At 41.5% G+C, this 23567-nt stretch overlaps 1 protein-coding gene across 1 annotated transcript in view; it reads right to left on the reverse strand.

Annotated features, from left to right (window-relative positions):
• Positions 1–22723, reverse strand: part of LOC117526998 (microtubule-associated serine/threonine-protein kinase 1-like) — a gene marked incomplete at its 5' end in the record, with an annotated part of 106274 nt that extends 83551 nt beyond the window's left edge. Inside the window, 7 exon segments of the mRNA XM_034189131.1 lie at positions 3934–4035; positions 4139–4348; positions 8372–8447; positions 11765–11925; positions 15918–15990; positions 16470–16545; positions 22630–22723. Coding sequence (XP_034045022.1) covers positions 3934–4035; positions 4139–4348; positions 8372–8447; positions 11765–11925; positions 15918–15990; positions 16470–16545; positions 22630–22723 — 792 coding nt within the window.
• Positions 22724–23567: the final 844 nt, after the last annotated feature.

Consider the following 23567-nt stretch of genomic DNA (forward strand, 5'->3'; position numbering starts at 1 on the left):
TTTCTAAAAACTCAGTGGAAAAAAAGGCATCAGAGGGCAATTGCATATGGTGAGTGTAAGGTGTTTTTTATATGACTTCAATCTTTTGATTTAAGTCACATTAAGTCACATTTAAATCATGATCACAAATATTTTCCTGGTCAATATGAGCTATTGACCAAATCTCTAGCCACAGTGGTGATGGAGATATTATGTTAAATCTGTTGTTGGCCTGTGTTTTGGTTGTATGCTACGGCGAAGATAAGTGAATGTCTCTACAAGTTAAACACTTTCATGGCATACAGATAATCTTCTGATGGCTGAGCCAGGAAGACACTGAAAGCCTGGATCTTGGGCATAATCCAGGATAATCACAAACCCAGATACTCCAATTCTTCACTCAGTTTCTCAAGTGCTGCATTCAGGGTATCCAATGATTCCACAAAGATCACGACATTGTCCGTAAAGTCAAGGTCAGTAAACCTTTAATCGCCAACAAAGGCACTTAAGTCACTAGTTTCCACAACCCAACACCCAGTAAAACAGTGTAAGACCCAGAACACATCCCAGACAAACCCCCATATTCACTAAGAGGATGTCAGAGATTCTGCCCCTGCTCCATACTGCACTCACAGCACCTATGTTTAGACTGCATAAGATGTCCAGTAAGTCATTGGTAAATCCAAACATTTTCTGGATCTCCCAAAGAGTAGCCTGATCAACCAAATCAAACAGAAGCTACAAAGAAGCCCTGCATATATTCGTGCTTGTTTTCTGTGAGTCAACCTTCAAGAAGTCAACCTTCAGCTGCATCCTAGGTCTGCCAGTGCAGACCTAGGATGCAGCTGAAGGTTGACTTCTTGGGTGTGAAGCCTGAGTGCTCCAGTCATTGAGCAAAAAGTAAATTGGACTGAATCCTCTAAAGAATAATCCTTGAAAGCACCTTTCCTACCACAAAAGCTGTGTAATACCCCAAATAATTGTTGCAATCCAGGCAATTACCCTTTCCTTTCCAGAATGGGACAACAAGGTATTTCTTCCAGTCCATAGGAATCATACCTGTCTCCTGTGTGTCTGCAATAGATAGTTCTCTAAAACTGAGTGACTGTGCAAGAAGGAGAAGATTGATGGAAGCCACCAAGATATCTGTGACAACTCTGAAGGTGTTATAGGCTTCTGTGGCTGTGACTGGAGTTACCGTCACAGTGCACCACCAGTTTAAAAACCTCCATGATGGAATGACACAAAGAAGGACTTAAAAAAAAAAATCAGGAGGTGAAATTTCAGCTAGTTTGTCAAAAGGTGCATAGTAGACTTGAGCCTAGAACTGATCTCTTTTCTTGTGTAAAAATCCTACTCTAAAATGTCTGGTCTAAACTCCAGTGCAATGAATTTTTGGTATTTAGAGAGTGCAACAGTCAGACAGCCTCACATGAGGGCTTCATGACTTGGATACATTCTACACCTGGCATGCTCAACCACGGGCTGAGTTCCAGTCGATCACATGGCACTGGACTCATCGAGAGGATTAATTAGTGCTACTATAACGGACTGATGCAGAAGGTGACAGCAACGCACCAAAAAGGATGCCGGCTGCCATTAAATACCATAGAAGAAAAAGAGCCCTCTTCTTCTGCTTCTTCTATGGTTGAGGATGTGGAGGAAAAAAAAAACAAAAATGTATTTTATTTTTTCATTTATTCAAATGGCAAATCCATCTGTCTTACCTGCAATCCAAATGTAGATTTACCAAAGAAAGAGAATTTGGAGCGGCATTTCAAGGCGATTCACAAGAGCTACGATGTAAACTTCCCGGCTAAATCATCTCTGCGCACCTGAAAAGTCCAGGGATTGAAAAGTCTGCTAGCAGCACAACAGTCCATAAATATGGAAGATGTGAAGGATGTAGCTAACAAGATTATGTGATCTGTTTGGGCCAGGATAGAGGTGATATTTTTCTGTGCGCAGCTGGAGGAGCCAGGTGCAGAACACACAGATCTGCTGCTGCACACAGGCGTTAGGTGGCTTAGCAGAGGTAAATTTCTGTAACGGTTTTCTGAATTGTTGCGTTAAAGAATTTCTGAAACACTCAAACTATGCTGAATATGCACAGCTGGAAGACAGTCAGTGACTCAATTAGATTTAGCCTTTCTCCTCACCGATCTGAGTGACAAGCTCAATAACTTGAATCTAGAGCTGCAGGGTAAGGACAAACACATCATCAACATGATCACCTTCATGAACACATTTAAAAGTAAGTTACACAAGCTATCAAGCAGGTTGCAACAGTGTGACCTGTGGAACTTTCCACACATGGACACAAGTTAAGCGTTGGGGCAAAGATTTTGAGAGTGCACATTATGATGATCAAGTGCAGAGCATCTTGCCAGAATTTGACAGGTGCTTTACTGACTTTGCATCTATTGAGCCTGTTCTCACCTTTCTCTGTTTTCCATTTGGGGAAAATATAGATGTGGATTGTATAATATCCAAAGTGGCCTCACTCTTCAACCTGGATAGCTGTGCTATTGACAATGAGATCCTCACACTGAAAAATGACATTGCGCTTAAATCCAGAGCAATACCTGACATGAATGTCCAATTCTGAAATCTAATGCAGAAAGAGAAGTACTACCCCAACCTCAGACAAACTGCACAGAATTTGACTGCACTTTTTGGATCAACATATTTGTCTGAGTCTGCCTTTTCACATATGAAAATCATCGTCAAAATACAAATCCACCATGACTGATGACCACCCTGCGGCCTGCTTACGGCTGGCACCCAGCTCCTACTGTCTGGACTATGAGAGACTAGCTGCCTCCTCTCAGTGCCAGAAGTCCCACTAAGGTAGGGAACAACTTTTCCAACTTGAATTAGACTTTGTACTGTATAATTTGAGTTACCATATCAACTTTATTTATAAAACACCTTAAAACAGCCAGCACTGACACTAGGTGCTATACACAACAAATATAATACAAATTAAAACACAATAAAATAAAAATAAAAAAGAACCACTAAAATGCTATTAAAAATGCTCATTGTTTATTGTTATAAACAATAATAATAAAAATAATTATTGCTTGTTGTTGTGTTGTTCGAAGCCTACTTGTGCTTATTCTTTGCATCATGCACATTTACTTCAATAATGCATTATTATTGTTAAAAATTTATGTTTGTGCCAGAAAATCACTATGGCGTTCGATACGGCTTGGTAGATCTCAATATACTGTCAATGTTAAAAGTAGATCTCAGTTCAAAAAAGGTTGGGCACCCCTGCTCTACACAAAGAGTTGTAAATAAATAAAATTACAAACTTAAAGATTCATCTTTGACCCCAATAACCTTGACCCAAATGACTGACCTTTGGTAAATTTCATGTCGCCTGGGCAGTTCCAGAACTCACATTATGTGTGCCAAGTTTGGTGAACATTATTGTGAAACATCATATTTCTGCACTTTGACACCAATGAGCTTGACCTTTGCCAAAACAACCCCTTTGACTATGGTTGACTGCCATCTACATGACAACTTTGGTTGAGATTGGTCAAAGGGCCTGGGAGGAAGAGGAAAAAAGGCAAATGAAACAAAATTTTCAAAATTTACTCCCGTTTATACTATAATTTCTCAGATTAGAAACTGGTGGCGCATGTCAGGGTTGCTGCGTGGCCTTCACCCACTTGCCTCAATTCGGATAACGGACTTCTTCAAACTTAGTGCACATAAACAATGTCAAATGTGTATCTGCTGTTCTTAATTCTGATGTGTGCCATTATTACGGTAAACAAGTAATAATTGTGGACTAATTGCTGTCTGAGGTAACTGGAGTCTAAATGTAATTTCTCCACTGTGAGATCAATAAAGTATATCTAATTACAGTATGATTCGATTCTGGATTTGTTCAACAACATCCAGCTTCACCTTCACACAACAGGATAAGACAGAACTCACCAAACACTCCAGGAGCCTGGCTGGACGCGATATGATGATGAAGAGTTTTTTGACAAGCTCAATGACGAAGGTGAGCTCGGAACTCTCTGAGCGCTCATGGGCCTGTTGGAGGAAGCAACAGGGCGAGAGGCAGACAGACAGAAGAGATCAGACTAAGCGCTGTAACGTTTGAAGTGACACCTTACCATCCACCTCCACAACTCACGTCATGCAGCAGCTTCTCCAGGTTCTCCTGCAGCTCACAGAAGTAGACGCTGGTAATGAGGCCCTCGCGTGATTTGGTCAGACAGTCTCGGGACAACTCAGCTATCTGGTGGTGGATGAAGCTGAGGACCCCGTCTGCCAGGGGCAGAACACTCTCTGGGGAGTAATTCTGGATGAACTCGGCCAGCCTGTCCTCCATCTGGGCGGTGGCCTAATTGAGAAGAAGACAGATGTTAAGAGATTTATCTTGTCTCGTTGTCACTGTGGGGTTTTTTTTTAGAAGACAACTACATCCATTCTCCCACAGATGGCTAACGATTCAGAGCACAATTAGCACACATGTTTCTGGGTGTGTTATTTGATACACCTCTGTATTTCTTACTGTTCAAAGTTGTCTCCACACAATGTCTCAGGGCTCAAAGCATGAAATTAAGTTGAAAAGGTGAGATACTGGATTATTGCATAGTGTCACTGGGGGGGGGGAATGTAAATCTTTTCACACACTCCACTGTCAACAGTTCTGCCAGTGGAGACAAAGATACAACAGGCACAAAATTGCGATCTAAATTCTGGACAGAAGTGAAAACAGTTTCAGCATATCTTTCAGGTCTAACCTGTCAAGTTGACTGGAATGTATTTTCTACAATACCATATCTGCAATACCATTCTGAAATATGGGGCACCTCAGGAGTCAGTTTTAGGTCCACTGTTATTCTCTCTTCATTCAGACCCTCTTGCTCAGGTGATATGTAGCCATAGAATTCATTTTTTACAGTTATGCTGATGTACACTGGCTGTTGTTGCAGATAATGTATTTCATATCACACAACTGGAGGCTTGTCTGGCTGCAACGAAAAGATGAATGCCAAGTCATTTTCTACTTCTGAACTAAGAGACAATGACATGATTGTGATTGGCGCTGTCAGAGGTGTTTATGTGACTGCTTAACACTCCCTCTGGAGTACTATGTTTCATAAATGAGTTTAAAATATAGGTATGAATTGTGACAACTATGGTCTTGTCTTGTCTTTTGACTTGCTTAGTAGAGAGATGAGTAGAAATGTACGTGTCACGGGGTTGGACTGATCCTGTCTGTGGTTAATATATCTTGTTCCGTATCTCCTGCCTCACTTTTGTAACTATAATCTCCATTTTTACTGTGTAACTACATCTGTTGAAGGTCTAGGTCACTGGGACATTTTGGTGGAGCTAGTGTGTGTGTGAAGGAGATGTCATAGAGCTCTGAATTGAGCTGCCATGTAGCAGCAGAACCATGCCGTAACTCTGCCCTAAAACAAATGACAACCCCTTTGTGCATTGTGTGAAGTCTACAAACAGTCCTGGCCTGAACTAAGATGAAATGGTTTAAAGTTACTCATCCTCTGACAGTGGTCAGGAAAAAATCCCCTTTGATGTTTTTGATTACAGGAAAAATCCTCAAGTTCAATTCTGCTGTGGATCATCTTGAAGTTGCTTTTTTGACCATTTGATCAATTATCAATATTTACTTGCATATACAATGCAGTACTGTCTGAGGACATATGCTGCTGTATTATTTTCATTTGATATTGTCTAAAAACAGATTTCACCAAACCTATTCAGCAGCACCTGTTGCCAACAGGAAGCGGTGCTGCACCACCCTTAAAAATGACGCATCAAGTAGGATTGAAGCTCAGCTTCACCAAATTTGCGTTATTCTAAAAATCAGAATCAGAATCGAATTTATGGCCAAGTAAGTTCACACATACAAGAAATCTGATCTGGTGTTATTGGTGCATAAACAATAGGAAAAGAAAAACACTTCTATAAGAAGTTAAAAAAAGTCAAATAGATAAAACTATATTCACTGTTAAATAAACAAAACGTAATGGAATGGGACAGTGCAAAAACAGGTGATTGGAGTACAGGTGTACAGTACTTTTCAGTGCAAAATCAAGTGACACCAGCTTGTTAATGTGCGGGGTCACTCTTCATGGCATGAGTTTGTTACACACCTGTGCTGCTGACATCAACAGTAATTGCTGCAGCAGGCCTTAGTTATCTCCAGATTAGACTCCTGTTATGCCTGCTAGCTACTGCAACCTCATTATGCAGGCAGTCAGACTCCTCCAACTGATCCATAATGCAACAGCCCGTTTGATCTCCAACTTACTCAAACACCCCATGTGCTCCTTTCATTTCCTTCCTGGGTGGTTTGCATCACAATCAATTACCTGGTGAAAACCCACACGCTAAAGAATGTGCTGGTACCTGTCTACCTCAGATGATCCAAACTCATGCTCTACTTGCAAATGTGTGTTAACCCATTTCTGTTCTTCGTTCTACAATAATCTATCACCTGAAAGGCCAACTTCAAACAACATCTCTTGAAGAAAGACGATAAGAAGGACTTTCTTACAAAGATGTGAAATTTCAGCTTTAATTTACCAAAAGACACATGGCAGACAGAAGCCTAGATCTGATCTTTTTTATTGTGTGGAAATCCACAGGCAACAAAGTCCGGAGCTGAAAAATGAAGCTAACGTGGAAATGTCAAAACCTGAAATTCCTTGAATGGTCACTTGAGGCTGTCTTTAAAATGATTAAATCTCTATAGAACATGATGCTAAAATGTCTAACTTTACAGCAGAAAAAAAAAAACATGTTAACAACCTGGTGTAAACACATGGTTTTGGTCTCTCTCATTAGTTTGCATGTCATTCATTTAAGCTATTTTAAGCCATAAAGTTATAAATGGAAAGGGGTGTGGTCACTTTGAGTGACAGCTAGTATCCTTGTGAGTAGTGGCCACTAGCCACTATAGTCTTAAATATGTTTGTCCTATCAAGGGATTTTATTTCAAATAGCTGAAAAAAATATGACCTTCTGCATGGTTAACTGCACTACCTGACAATGTAAGAAGTATGTGCTCCAGTATTTCTACTGAGTGAAATTTTATTATTATTTAATTTCTATGTTAACACCATTCCTACAAATTAGAAAGTATTGACAGCTTTGGTCACCCAAACCACCCATTATGAAAAAAGTGACCAGTTTGGTAACTTCAACATATGTGGGCGTGTTCAGGGTTAATTCTGCCTCTCCAGGGCACCCCAGTCTTGCCCACACTCCAACTCTTATACCATACCATACCCTTTATTTATATAGTACATTTCACAAACATAGTTTCCAAACTGCTGTACAACAAAAAACAAAAAACAAAAACACACACACACACACACACACACACACACACACACACACACACACACACACACACACACACGCATACACACACCACACACACACACGCACACGCACACGCACACACACACACACACTCACACAGTGTTAAAAGCCAAAACATAAAAATGGGTCTTTAGACGAGACTTAAAACACACTACAGTGGGGGCTGTTCGGATGTTAAGGGGCAAATCATTCCACAGCTGAGGGCCCACCATGGTATGGTGCATCGTTTAACTCTTCACTCATTTATGAGTTGGCCAGGAGTTAGGTGGAGTCAGGCACTGCCAAGATTGTGACACACAGAGCTTCTCCATCTGAGCATCAAACTGCTCTTCAAAAAATCCAGAGGTGACATCACGTAGGGATTTATCTCTGATATACACTGTGTAGTGTAATAGTCAAAAGTCAAACCATGCACAGTATCTCCAAGTACAGCCACAGAAGCTAATAACTCCTTCATAGTTGTCATCTGTGTTTTGGTGGCTTCCCTCACTAGTTTCATTCTTGCACAATCACCTCAGTTTTTGAGAGCCCCCTACTCCAGACGGGTTTACGATGGAGTACCATACTGTTTGCATTTCTTACTGATGAATGTAAATGAAATTCAAGATATATCCAGGGACTTGGAAATGTTCACATCTCCATCCACTGACTTGTCTGAAGAATACTTGGTTATATCTAGTTTGTCCAATTACATATGAGCTCTGATTGCACTGATTGTAATTCACAAATGGTTCATGCAATATTTTTGTTGAACCCTATGAATTAAAGCTAAAAGTCTACATTTTAATCACATCTTGGTTGTTTCTTTTCAACTTACTGTTCAAATACTTAAGGACCGGACTGTCATGAGCAGTGGTGTGAGTGCGTCTAAGAGAAGTGGAGTTGGATATGCAACTATAAATACACAAATGTAATTTAGGGCTGCTGAAGAACTGATGTCATCCATGTGTGAATTAGTGACTGATTGGAGGTGCGATTCATTGGTGTGTATTTGCGTGAGGCTGACCTTGGGGAAGCGCTCCTTGTAGACATGGTTCATCATTACTATTTCATTGTCGTAACAGGATGGAGAGCGCCCCGGGCTAAAGAGAGACAAGTACAGCGATCAGGTGTGTAATAAACCGGAGAAAGTGAGAAAATCACAATATAGAGAATAAACAAACAAACAAACAAAGAGTAAATTGTCTATTTCACTTTGGTAAAGGAACAATTGGATGGTATGCTAATCAACCAATCCTACATTCAGCAAACTGAGTTTCTCTCATGGACATCACAGGCCTGTATCCAAGATGCAAACAAATTCAAAGCGCTGTCACCATCCAAAATTAGACTTTAGCAAAAAGAAGAGATTTACAAAGAAAGACGCTACAGGTCAGCTTCACAAAAAATGTGTTGTGAATATGAGTAAGATCACAATAATTACCTCCACCAAGGAGGTTATGTTTTCGGTCGCGTTTGTTTGTTTGTCTGTCTGTCAGCAGGATAACTCAAAAAGTTTTGAACGGATTTTGATGAAATTTTGTGGAGTGGTTGGAAATGACAACAGGAACAAGTGATTAAATTTTAGTGGTGAGCCAGATCACGATCCGGATCCCGATGCTAACGCGATAGCATGTCTATGGCATTTTCAATGTTAAAAGTTAGCATTAAGCAGTTGCAGCTGTCATCACGTTCGGGTGCATTTGTTTTCAAATTGTAATATTTCTTAAATTTATTTTTGTTTATATACGTTTATATCGTATTAATAATCTAATGATTATTATATACAATTTTAGAGAAAGAGACAAAAAGAAATAGATCACTGTGCCAAGGAGGGAATCTCTTTAGGGTCAGTGACCCTATGGCCTTGTTTAGAGAAGTGTTTCATAAATGTTAAAAAATTCATATATTTGCAGTTTAGTTGAATAATAAATTGAATTTTGTCTCTTATTTGTTTTTGTCTATAAGCACATGCAATATCAATATCAGTGCTCAGATGACAGCAGCTTCTGGGAAAGGTGCAAGTTGCAATAAACTGTGATGCCAAATGCTAAGGATACATGCTATCCAGTCACAGCAGATGAAACTTTTTTTTACTACTGAGCAAACATCATTGTTAGACCTTTTTAGGTTCAATGATTCCACGGCGTGTAGATGTTATGGCGTCAGTGACCCCATGGCCTTGGCGGAGGTTTGCACTCTCTGAGTGCTTCTAGTTATATAAAGTGAAGCAACAACATATGGTTGGACAATAATGGGAACAAACTTTGCAGCTAGCTAGAGCAGTAAAGAGTTACGGCCCAGTCACACGGCACTTAATGAAGGGTAATGAAACCCTAGCGAAACAAGAAATGTGGACTTTCGTCGGCGTCGTTTAACGTTCACTCAGCGGTCACATCATCAGGATTTTTAAACTGTTGAAAAATTTGAACAAAGGGCAACGAAAACCTCAATTCGTCCACATTTCATTTGGCTGTCGTTCTTGATGGTTTATCGTTTGCTTAGTTTTTCGTAACGTTAGCCTATCGTTTGACTTCGTTCAACCAGCTGAATGTTTTCACACAGTACAAAAGCCGTTTTTTGAGTGCTTTTGTGGAGGCGCGTTTCGTTTAAAGTGTTGAGATCACCGTTAGCTTTGGTTTTGTTTTGTTCCTCTTTCATCCCTTTTGCACTCTTGATTCGTAAAGCTCGTTCGTCCACCTTTTCTCAATGAATTGTGCTTTTTTTACTTTTTCCCCCTTGGTTCAGGAATCATCCTATGCTGTATGACTGGGCCATGAGAACATTTTTTTATTTCATTTATATAGCGCCAAATCACAACAGAGTTGCCTCAAGGTGCTTCACACAAGTAAGGTTTAACCTTACTAACACCCAGAGCAGTAGTGGTAAGGAAAAACTCCCTCTGAGGAAGAAATCTCAAGCCTACCAGACTCAAAGGGGTGACCCTCTGCTTGGGCCATGCTACAGACATAAATGACAGAACATCCATAATGGATGCAATAATAATTTTATTTATTTATACAGGTTAGTCCCATTGAGATCGAGGCCTCTTTTACAAGAGAGACCTGGACAATTATAAAGTTTCCAATTCACCTAACCTGCATGTCTTTAAATGTGGGAAGAAGCTGGAGCACCCAGAAGAAACCCACGCAAACACAGGGAGAACATGCAAACTCCACACAGGAGGACACAAGGACACAAATGGGAATTGAACCCATGACCTTCTTGCTGTGAGGCAACAGTACTAACCACTAAGCCACTGTGCTGCCCATAACAAAATAGACACACATGAGACACAAGGCGACCTGATGACAAACAACTGCACTCCAAAGCACTGAAAAACCAAAGGGAGACATTATAGAATTATTAAACAAAAATTATCGTGGAACTGCAGGTGGCTCAAATGAACATCAAGCTTCAGCCTAAGTTCTATCCTCCACCAAATTTCATGAAAAGATGTTCACAGGTCTTTGAGATAGCATGCACAAAATAAAAAAGCACATATGATCTCCTTAGTAGATGCAAATATAAAACAAAAACTGTGCCAATTATACTAATATCAAGGTGTACAACACATCACTTTTTATTATTTATTGCTTAGTTTGATAATTTGTGTTTCCTGGGTTTATGTGAGGCTTCTAGTGACTAACTGCATCTTACAGTTGCAATATTACATTTTTACACTTAATTAGCCCCGCAATAACAATACAGGGCGGCACGGTGGCTTAGTGGTTAGCACCGTTGCCTCACAGCAAGAACGTTGTGGGATTGCTTCCCGCCTGGGCTTTCTGTGTGGACTTTGCATCTTCCCCTGTGTTTATGTGGGTTTCCTCTGGGTGCTCCAGCTTCCTCCTACTTCCAAAGCCATGCAGGTTAGGTAAATTGGAAACTTTTAAAAGTGACTGTAGGTGTGAGTGAATGTGTTTGTCTGTCTATATGTGGCACTATGATAGACTGGCATCTTGTCCACTGTGTAACTTGCTTCTTGCCATATGACTGCTGGGACAGGCTCCAGCTCTGCCTTGATCCTTAATTGGAATCATTCTACACCTACCTCTTTTTATTGCTATTTTACATGAACTAAGGTTCTTTTTCAATATTGTACAGACTCAAGGACTCTGTTATGTCAGTTCCTGACAGGTTTAAATATGTTAACCTTTTTTCTTCACCATAAAATTCTCATGTCTTAATGAATCTAAAACCATTTTGCACCACTCTCCAGAAACACGGCGACAGGCTGAGTGTTTTATTTGAAAATACAGAAAACGTTGGTTAGCAAGTGGAGTTAGCGCCTACTGCTGCGCACTTTACAGTGACGTAATTTTGATGGGAAAAAAACGTGTGAAAATCATGGCGCATTAAAGCAGGCGAGGTGAAAGAACTTCCGATTCTCTTTGCCCAGGCATCGCCGTGTTCTCACCTGAGGCTGCGAGAGCGAGGGCGGACGTGTGGCGAGCGCCGGCCCCCGTCATCATCGGTGATGCTCTCAGTGCTGCCGAAGTGCTTCGACAGAAAGTGCAGCTCGTCCATTGTCGGCTGAAAGGGGAGCTGGTGCAGGCGCTCCTGAGACGAACTGGATGACTGCAAAAAGCAAGAAGAGACATCGAAGAGGAAAAAAGACGACAATGTCAATCCGAACCGCTGAAAGTGAAAAAGCATCAACTGTTTAGAAAAATGGATAGCAGAAAGAGACGAGACAACTAAAACAGAAAACAGCTTGAAGCCCTTAATTGAGAAGAGATGGCAGACAGTGCGAGTGGGTGGAAAACCGACGTGCTCACATAAAGAGAGCTGAAGGAATAAAGAAAATATGTGGAAGGAGGGAGCATAAACTGAAGGAAACAGTCACTTCAACAAAAAGTTGACTGTCGCCGTAAGTGAGGGCTGCCTCGGGGTGGGGGGCTTAATGGCAGCACCATTCTGTCTTAAACAAAAGACCTTTCTTCAGCACAGGAGGTAAAACTCAGCCTGGATCAATGGGAGGCTTAATGAACACATTTCCCAACGGGATGCCAAGGTTGGCTTTGGCCACACAACGATTTCTACTATAAAAATCCATTATAACCTCCATTCAGGTCTTGGCTATTCGCAAGCTGCAGAAAGAGCTGAAATGATTTAAATCCAGCAAGTTCAGTCAACTGAATCAACAAAGAACTTCCTTAAAGACAACAGAGTTTTGACAAAAATGCCATTGGATATTTTTATTTTCATAAATGATTTTTTTTTTCTTTTTCTTCTTCTTCTTTTTTTTTAGCTCTACTTAGCTTATGTCCAGCTAAACTTAGCTATTTACACTGTGTGTAATATGAGCACTAAATGGGGCACAAGGTGCAATGGATTTTATTTTGTTGCATACATGGTCATGGGCTTGTTTTGGATCTAATATGAAATGAATCAGTCTCACTTTTCATCCCCTTTAAGAACAGAGTGTGGCAGCAAGTGGAAAATGAACAATTCTGCATCAGCGTGACAAAGTACACCAGAGAAGAACAGTCCTCAAAGTGCCCTGAGGTAAAGCAGTAAAGCAATAAGGTGAAGTTTAATACTTTTCCTTTAGTGTTTCCTTTTATTTTGTTTAATGGTCATTTTCAAAGTGTATCAGAATAGTTATTCATTTATTGTATTTGCCTGAATACAACTTTTTTTTCTCCTTGTAAATACATCTAAAAACTATAGGGTTGCCTTATAATCAGGACTGTCTTATATTTTGGACAATACTGTATCCAGCATCATGTCACCTCAAAGTGCAATACACAAGTAAGGGCCCCTTCACACATAGTACAAATAAGTACAAATCAGGGCGAATCACAGCAGAACACCTCGTATGAGCGAACCACGAAAACACCAAGCTGACGGGCAGGCGTGAACCAACACGCTGCGACGGTTTTGTACATGCGATGGTGTTGTGCACGAGCATGCACAAAACCATCACAGCTGGAACACAATGCGAGCAGCTGGAGTATATGTAACCACATCGTGCAGCTGCTGTGAAAAAAAAAACAAAACAAAAAAAAAACATGCCACCCATGGGATTCGAACCTGCAATGTACAAATGCTCAGCCAGAAACTTTCCCACTGCGCTATCATTGCTGTCCTGAAAAATGTAAAACAGAAAAAAGCCTGAAATCAACAAGGACATAAATGTATTTTTTAAAAAAGAGAAAAAAGTGCAGTGATAACTGATGAAACTGCATTTTTTTACGGCGTATTTCTGCTGATACGTGACTGAAAGTGACGTATTTGTCGCACTGTTGGCTTGTCATATAGTCCTGCGGCTTGCCGCTCACAGCACACGCGTGTCCTGTCAGACAGACATGACATTCAGATCGCCTGCTGTATGTAAACATGAACTGAAGGTCTGTTCCAGCTGGGACAGCCTGTCAATGTGCGCGCTCTCCAGCCCGTCGCAAAAGCAATATGTTTTTATGTATTTCCACGTGAGGACAGCAAGCTCACACACATGCGTGTCCATCAAAACATGGTACGTGTTCTGCAGCTGTGATGTCCAGGACCAAAGATGTCTCAACAGCTGTTGGCAGCCAGCCACGCCCCCGTCCGTTCAGCGCACAGACCAACGTGTCACTCTGGGATTAGATGATAGGTGTCTCGTCTGCAGGGAGCCAACCACACACATGCCATGTGTTGTGGGGGGGAGCCAACACTCTGGCACGCCCAAGGTTGGGTAGGATTACTTTGAAAGAATACATGTGGATTACATGTATGTATGTATGTACATACATTTGGATTACTTGTAATCTGATTACTTTTGGATTACAATTCAAAGTAATCCTACCCAACCCTGGGCACGCCACATGTGTACACGGAAACTTCACAGTCGTGGGGGCGTATGCTGGACTGCGGTAAACCAGAAAATAGAGCATGGCATCAGTCCAATCTAGAAGAGATAAAAGCAGGTATCAGATTCTCAGCATCAGACATAGAATGGGATGACACTTCACTATATTTCGCAGATAGAAGAAAGCAGTCCTCGTAATGTCTTTAATATGGAGGTCAAAGGACAACGTAGGACAGGGGTGGGCAATCGTGCCATAAAGGGCAGAGACACTGCAGGTTTTCTGTGCAACCAGTCACCTCAGCAGGTGATTTCATTAATGATCAGGTGTCTCAGCAGGTGATTTCACTGACAACCAGGTGTTGATGTTCAGAGGAGAAGCTCATCAGCAACCCACCTGCTGAGGTGAATGGTTGCATGGAAAACCTCCAGTGTCTCGGCCCTCGATGCCCACCCCTGACGTAGGATCAAAAATTACCTCCAAGGTCCTCACTTTGTCCGCATGATGTATTATAACACATGAACCTAAGCTAAGCGAGGAGCTAAGCACAACACCATGGAACTGCCTTGGGTCCTGGAGTGTCAATGCACAACCATTTTCAGATCTCTCCAGAGATATTCAATCATATTCAGGTCTGGGCTGTAGCTGGGCCAGTCCATTACATTCAGAGTTTTTCTGAAGCCACTCCTTTGATATCTTGGCTGTATGCTTATGGTCATTGTCCTGCTGGAAGATGAACCATTGCCCCAGTTTGAGGCCAAGAGCAGGTTTTCATCCAGGATGTCTCTGTACATTGCAGTATTCATCTTTCCCTCAATCCTGACTAGTCTCACAGTTCCCACAGCATGATGCTGCCACCACCATACTTCACTGTAGGAATGGTGCCTGGTTTCCTCCAAACACGATGCCTGGCATTCACATCAAAGAGTTCAATCTTTGTCTCAACAGACCAAAGAATTTCGTTTCTCATGGTCTGAGAGTCCTGCAGGCGCTTTTGCCAAACTCCAGGCGGACTGCCATGCGGCTTTTATTAAGGAGTGGCTTCCATCTGGCCACTCTACCATACAGGCCTGATTGGTGGATTGCTGCAGAGGTGGCTGTCCTTTTGGAAGGTTATTCTCTCTCTACAGAGGAATGCTAGCGCTCTGACAGGGTAATCATTCGGTTGTTGGTCACCTCCCTGACTAAGGCCCTTCTCCCCGTCCACAAAAATGTGAATTAATCAAATACTCAAACCAAAGTTAGTCAGTTAGCCTTAGCTTGGCTTTACTTGCTTGGTAACTATGAGATGGGGTTGGCTTCATTCATCCCACCCTGGTCAATACTGTTTTTCCCACAGTCCACCACATTACCCACTTATGCATTAGCTGGGAGTTAAGCGGAGTTTAGCACTGCCAAGATGGTGACATTAGCAGTCGCCCCATTTGACCTCAAAACTATTCTTCAGAAAACTCATATGTGACATCAGGGAGGGTCTGTCTAGCATATATATGGCCTATGATCAGGACTATATCCACAAGTACTTACTAAATGACTTAGATTGGGATCAGATGAAAAGAAAATGTTTTGAGCAAGCACAAACTTTCCGATGCCCTCGACGGACCTCAGCTGACAAGAAAACGTATTCAACAAACGACAAAGGGACTTGTACAGTACAAAAACAGACATGAATGGACATCAAAATTTTATATACGCTACTCATATGTTTCCTCAATCCATCATAGTGTGACAGACACTTAAAAAAGGTGTGTTCGTATAGCTCATGAAATAAAACCTTACCGTGGAACTGGGTGTATTGGTGCCATATCCTGAGGAAGGCAGAGAAGCCAAAGACCATCTCCGCCCATCAGCCCTGAGGGTAGCAATTACAAAAAAAAAAAAACTGTGGAATCAGAAGGATGAAAAAGTTTCTCTCTGTCTCTGTGCGTTTAGTCTCAATTCTTGCCATTTTGGACATCATTTATCCTGAGCCGATCCTGCCACTTCCTTCCAACCCATCCAGTTGTACTTTTCTCATTTCATTTCCATCGATCCATCAGGCCTTTGCTGGTCATCCCTGCTTCTGACACTTGTGAGTAATGAGGATACGTGCCTGGGCAAAATCCTATCATCTTAGTGTCCAGTCATCATGCCTCTGGCATACAAGACAACTGACGTATGTATAGCATGTACTTTCATTGTACAAGTGTGTGTCTTTGTGGGTGCACCCCCCAGCTGCCTGAGAATTTTCACCGTGCATGTAAAAATAACCTTTTTGACAAATTCACTCAAATACTTTACACTCTAACGGTAATTGTACATGCATAGTGTGAATAAGGGAAGGATGCTAACCTTCTAGAGGAGGCGAAGGAAAAGTGGGCGGGTCCACTAGGTGAAAAGTTACGTGGGCTGTCCAAAGGACTGCTTCCTAATAAAAAAACACATGGACAGACAAAAAGAAAAGAATGCAAGTTAATGGATAAAATAATCAACTGCACATTAAGACTCATGCCACAGCCTATAATGTAGCATATCTCTATGTCTCTTTACTCAGAGATATTCTTTGAGTATTCAGGCAAAACACACTGAACAAAAGTTATTGAAAGTTTTCAGGTTGTCTTGCTGACAGTCCCCCAAAGCTTTGACGATCTAAGGACAGTCTTATTCCTGAAAGATCTAAAATATTAATGTTGAAAATGTGAATCCATACAGAGAGAAACACAAACCAGAACTCTTTTAATAATATTGCACAAGTGCACTACTGAGTACTGATAAGTTGCATCATGGGAAATGAAAAAACACCAAATGCAGTAGCAGTTTCCACAAATGGACAAAGATGAAAGTTTTATGGGAATTACCACATTTTCAGATGTGGAACATTCTTGCTATTTATACCAAAAATGGTTTCACTAACACAGCATTGCAAGCACGGTGGTTAGTGGCACAGTGGCGTAGTGGTTAGCACTGATGCCTCACAGCAAGAAGGTCGTGGGATCACTTCCCGGCCTTTCAGGATGGAGTTTGGGCACTCTGGTTTCCTCCCACAATCAAAAACATGCTTATTTAGGGTCTGCTCCTTTCCCTGCCCCTGACCAAGGCAGCGTCTCTACATCTAGAGTTGGTCCCTGGGCACCGGGCTGTGGCTACTCACTGCTCCTAGTGGTTACATTGTGTCTAACTGTAATTAGGATGGGTTAAATGTAGAAGACAAATTTCATTGTATGTATATATGTACAATGACAATAAAGGCTGTACTCTATATACCTAAAACATGTAATGGCATATGAAAACCCAGTCTGCTAACATATGATTGCATATGTTAGCACTAAACACAGTTTGTCTTTTCTTTGCAGTTTTTCTGTATTGATAACTGAGTGGGGTCAGATGTGGCGAGCAATATGTAGATGTGGCTTTGATTGCCATTCACATTACCTGGGTACCAGCCTTGGCTAAAGAAGTAACATATGATGGACTGGTATTCTATCCAGGGGGACTTTATACGACGTCAAACCACATGCAGTATCTTCATGGCCCACACTTTGGGAATCACAATATCTTTCTATAGCACTTAAAGTTAATTGAATTTTACATATATTTGAGGAAAGACCCTATAAGTACATTTATGGGAATGAAGCCGAGTTCAAATATGACGAAGAAGAGTAAAGGCCCCCTGACACTTGCACGATTTTGATGCATGCACTTGCACACACTGTGTTGTGCAGGAGAGTAAACTCGTCGTTAACGGGTGTAGACTGAACGTGAGAGGGGCATCGGTTTGTGCAACTGCGCAAAGACAATTTTGAAATGTTCAAAAAATCTTTCACAAAATGTCATGCAACAAACGTGAAGTGGTAGTAAATGTTGCGTGACCTTCTGGCCAGCACTACATGCAGCTCGTCAAGTCGAGTAAAGAAGGGAACAGTGTGAGTGGTTGCGTCAGCGCACCACATCAGAGCGCAGCTCGTCAGAATGATTATAACGAGATGTTAAATCTATCACAAACGTATTTTTATAGCTGCACACAAGAAAGAAAGACATGCAACTGTTTTACCAAGCCATTACAATATAAACATGACAACCTTTTAAGACCTCTCCAAATGCTTTTTCGACCTCTTCAACAGCCAACTCGGACAGAAAATGGTTAATCCGCTACAAAATAATTATTTTATATACGTAGCGTCCAGCGCGTTGTGTGTGTCAGCCAGTGAAACAAAGCACTGCGTCCAGCGGGGAACATAGCGGGTGGGATCGTCACGACAATGTGCGTGCAAGTGTGCAAATCAAATTCGTGCAAGTGTCAGGGCACCTTAAGTCTGAATATAATTAGCCAATAGGCCGTTGTCAATGTTGCTGGTATGTGTGGTGGTAATGTGACACTTAACGACATCTTGGGGCCACATAACACTCAACATCTTACATTTTTATGTGGTCTTCAGAATATCTTGATATGTGTGAGCACCAAAATCATGAGGAGATGGAGCATTCTTTCTATGTCGTAGTTTAGGGCAACATCAGTTTTCACCCCAGCGCACTGACACCAATATGGTTCAAGGCCAAGCACTGATTTATAAATGTTGCCCTTCAACCGCACCTAAAGAAGAGTTTTGCATGCTGGTGGAAGGTATCTGAGTGTGAACTCTATACTGTGGAAAACCTCCTGCCGGCCATGGAGTTGGCCTGTGGTGACACAGGTTTGGACTCTTGGGTTTTTCCTTGTTGCCTGGCAAGGGAGTGTGTTGCCTGTGAGATACAGTAGACGACGCCTCTGTCCTGACTCTGCACAAAGATGTGATGATGAGGCTGAAGGAAACACTTGTTGACTATGATTTTGCAGTTACATTTACAGTGCACAGTAATATGGTTTTATTTTAATTTGGGATATGTCCTTCAGTTTTTTTCAGTGTTGTATGCAAGCACTGAATCCACCCAGGTTTACTGTATGGTTGTGAGACTTGCTAACCAGTGACCCAAGGAAACAGCTGGATGTCTTTATTACTACATGCTGATTTACATACAGGTCAGTTAGGCAGTTACTTGTCAAGCTGAGTGTTTGCTAAATCTGACGTAGTACACTAGCATGAGGCCATCACCTGACAGAAAACACCAGAAATTTAAGATTCAAACAAAAAATGTTGTATTGTGAGGCCTACTGTTTGATTTTGAGCAAAGCTAAAACTGCTTTAGGCTGAATGAAAGACTTTGTAAGGAGAGTCAGAGGTCATACTGTATGAATGTAGTTTGAAAATTGGGTTTTGTGTTCAAAGCTTGGAGAAAAGAGTGGAAGGTTTCTAAGAAATGTGTCCAATGATGAAAACAAACAGCTGTAATATAGCCTGTCATTGGCTGTGGCACAATGACTGATAGCAGTACATTCCAAATCTGGAAATTCATTAATTTCCCAAAAACCTTTACCTCTGTCTATTTGAAGAAACACTTTCCAGCAGCTAACTTCATTATGCCGTGCATCTGGAAAGTATTAACATCACTTCACTTTTTCCACATTTTTGTTTATGTTACAGCCTTATTCCAAAATGCATGAAATTATTTTTTCCCTCAAAATTCCACACACAATACCCCCAAATGACAATGTAAAAAATGTTTTGGGGATTTTAGCAAATTTATTAAAAATAAAAAAGTCACAAATCACATGTATTCACAGTATTCACAGCCTTTGCCACAAAACTCAAAACTGAGCTCAGGTGCATCCTGTTTCCACTGATCATCCTTGAGATGTTTCTACAGATCAACTGGAGTCCACCTGGGGTAAATTCAGTTGATTGGACATGATTTGCTGCTTTGAAGGTCCCAGTGAGCACAGTGGCCTCCATCATTCATAAATGGAAGACGTTCAGATCCAGCAGGACTCTTCCTAGAGCTGGCCACCCGTCTAAACTGATTGATCAAGAGAGAAGGGCCTTAGTCAGGGAGGTGACTAAGAACCCAATGGTCACTCTATCAGAGCACCATCATTCCTCTGTGGAGAGAGGAGAAGCTTCCAGAAGGACAACCATCTCTGCAGCAATCTACCAATCAGGCCTGTATGGTAGAGTGGTCAGACGGAATCCACTCCTTAGTAAAAGGCACATGGCGGCCCGCTTGGAGTTTGCCACAAGTCACCTGAAGGACTCAGACCATGAGAAACAAAATTCTCTGGGCTGATGAGACAAAGATTGAACTCTTTGGTGTGGCTGCCAGGTGTCATGTTTGGAGGAAACCAGGCACCATCCCTACAGTGAAGCATGGTGGTGGCAGCATCATGGTGTGGGGATGTTTTTCAGTGGCAGGAACTGGGAGACTAGTCAGGATTGAAGGAAAGATGAATGCAGCAATGTACAGAGACATTCTGGATGAAAACCTACTCCAGAGCGCTCTTGACCTCAAACTGGCGTGACAGTTCATCTTTCAGCAGGACAATGACCCTGAGCACACAGCCAAGATATCAAAGGAGTGGCTTCAGGATGACTGTGAATGGTCCAGCCAGAGCCCAGACCTGAATCCGACTGAACATCTCTGGAGATCTCAAAATGGCTGTGCACCAATACTCCCCATCCACCCTGATGGAGCTTGAGAGGTGCTGCAAAGAGGAATGGACAAAACTGCCTAAAGAGAGGTGCACCAAGCTTGTGGCATCATATTCAAGATGACTTGAGGCTGTAATTGCTGCCAAAGGTACATCAACAGAGTGTTGAGCAAAAGGTGTGAATACTTACGTACATGTGATTTCTTATTTTTTTTTATTTTTAATAAATTTGCAAAAAAAAATAAATAAATCATGTTGCTATTACGGGGTATTGTGAGTAGAATTTTGAAGGAAAAAATGAATTTACTCCATTTTGGAATAAGGCTGTAACATAACAAAATGTGGAAAAAGTGAAGCGCTGTGAATATTTTCCAGATGCACTGTATTTATATACGAGGTCTGTTAGAAAAGTAATGGACCTTTTTATTTTATGCAAAAAATATATGGATTTGATTCATATGTTTTTACGTCAGCCAAGCTTGAACCTTTGTGCCCATGCGTGAGTTTTTTCACGCCTATCGGTTGCGTCATTCACCTGTGGGCAGGCTTTGAGTGAGCACTGGTCCACCCCTCCCGTCGTTTTTTCATTGCGAGGAAATGGCGGAATGATTTGGGCTTTTTTCCATCAGAATTTTTTCAGAAACTGTTAGAGACAGGCAGCTGGAAACCATTCGGAAAATTAATTTGGCTTTCGGTGAAAATTTTTTGGGCTTCACAGAGATTAAGGAGTGTTACTACCGCTTTAAGGACGGCCCACAATGGCGCACGGCGCGCTGTGAGCCGCGATCGACAGGCAGAAATGACCATTTCATTTCTAAACGGATGGCTGTATGGCTCCGGGACAATTGTGTGCAATTTCTCTGGTTATCACAAGAGCTGGACATCAACCATTTTCTGGCAGATTTCACTTTTAACAAGAGATTTTGTCATGGAAAGCCGCGCGGAGGCTTCGCGCGTCACGGCGGATTCGCTGATGGAGCGAGACAAAGAACACCTCCATTTTGGAGTGTCAAAGGACAAGTTGGGACATGCCCAGCTCTCCACAATTTCTCTTATACTCCCTCGACTGGTAAGCCACTGAAAGCCAAGATAGGCATGTCCCAACTTGTCCTCTGACACTCCAAAACGGAGGTGTTCTTTGTCTCGCTCCATCAGCGAATCCGTTGTGACGCGCGAAGCCTCCGTGCGGCTTTCCACGACAAAATCTCTTGTTAAAAGTGAAATCTGCCGGAAAATGGTTGATGTCCAGCTCTTGTGATAACCAGAGAAATTGCACACGATGGTCCCGGAGCCATACAGCCATCCGTTTAGAAATGAAATGGTCGTTTCTGCCTGTCGATTGTGGCTCGGAGCGCGGCGCGCCGTGCGCCATTGTGGGCCACCCTTAAAGCGGTAGTAACACTCCTTAATCTAGGGGAAGCCCAAATAATTTTCACTGAAAGCCAACTGACGCAACTGACAGGCGTGAAAAAACTCACGCATGCGCACGAAGGTTCAAGCTTGGCTGACATAAAAAACATGAATCAAATCCATATATTTTTTGCATAAAATAAAAAGGTCCGTTACTTTTCTAACAGACCTCGTATACCCAAGCTCTAATGAATACAACAAATGAATCAAATCCATATATTTTTTGCATAAAATAAAAAGGTCCGTTACTTTTCTAACAGACCTCGTATACCCCAGTTCTAATGAATACAGCAATAGTATCAGAATTTCACTGATGAGCAGTAATATATGATTAAATGTATTGCTATAATCAAAGATATTTTCAATCTGGCTTTTTGTTCAAGCGTCCCAACAAGTCATTGTAAGAGGACGCGATAAACCTTATAATTTAGGACAAACTTTGACATCCTGTATCTATTGTTTCTGAGAATAGCTGCAAATGACAAAAAGTGAAGGAAAATGTAAAAAACCCACAACTGAGCAGCAGATTCTGTACAAAATCCCTCTAAGCCTTGTGTTGATCTCAGTGTATTCTGGACTTACCGATGTGTCCAGGTAGCGGTGAGTGAGGTCTTGGCAGAGTGGGTGACGTACTGGTCAGAATGAGGCTTTTTCGGTTACTGGTTCGACAACTACAACATATAAGAGAATAAAAAGCAGGTCATTTATCTTCACAATATTTTACCCTGCATCAAGACCAGGGACATAACAGCTGGGACAGACTACAGTGACAACAGACACATTCACATACTGTGAATGTCATTGTTTGTACACGTGTGCAGTTATTAAAGCAGAATCAATAAGGAGAAAATTAAAAGATTAGTCAATTCGTGAATTTTTCAGACTGTAACTCGCAACAGCGACTGAGTCATTTTGTCAAAAAATGCCTCATGAAGTGGAATAAACAAGCCCATTTAAGTCACAATTCTTGTTGAAACATGGTGTTAACATTCATGCAACAAAAAAGCCTACCAGCAAAATATTTGTATTCTTCTCTTTGACAATGACCTGGACATGGAGATGTAACTGCACACTGATAAAGGAGAATTGCTCCTAATTGCAACCTAGGTTGTATTTTGTTAGATGTTTTGGGGTCATCTTTCACTCATTTATTTAAGGGAGCTCTTGGTGAAATTCTGTTGTACCTGCATTAATGGTTAAGTGTCCACCAGGTGGAAATACTGCTCCATTTCAAGAACCTTGAATACAAGCTGCTGTTGAACACAATGACAAACCTGTTGCTTAAAGTAGTAGATAATGCAAACCCTGCATTAGCAAGCAGAAGCTAATGGGCTAATTAAAGTTTTTGGACAAGGCGAAAAGAACTCAGAGCAAACTGCTTCTTGTCTCCACTGAACAGATGAAAACGTCACTACAAACACCTGGATGCAAGGACCACTTCAATATGGAGCTAAAAGTGCAATGGTTTACATCACTAAATTTCACTAGAAATTTTAAAATGACCAATTATACAGTTAGCC

Source organism: Thalassophryne amazonica, chromosome 15 (assembly GCF_902500255.1).
Source record: "Thalassophryne amazonica chromosome 15, fThaAma1.1, whole genome shotgun sequence".
Classification (NCBI taxonomy): domain Eukaryota; kingdom Metazoa; phylum Chordata; class Actinopteri; order Batrachoidiformes; family Batrachoididae; genus Thalassophryne; species Thalassophryne amazonica.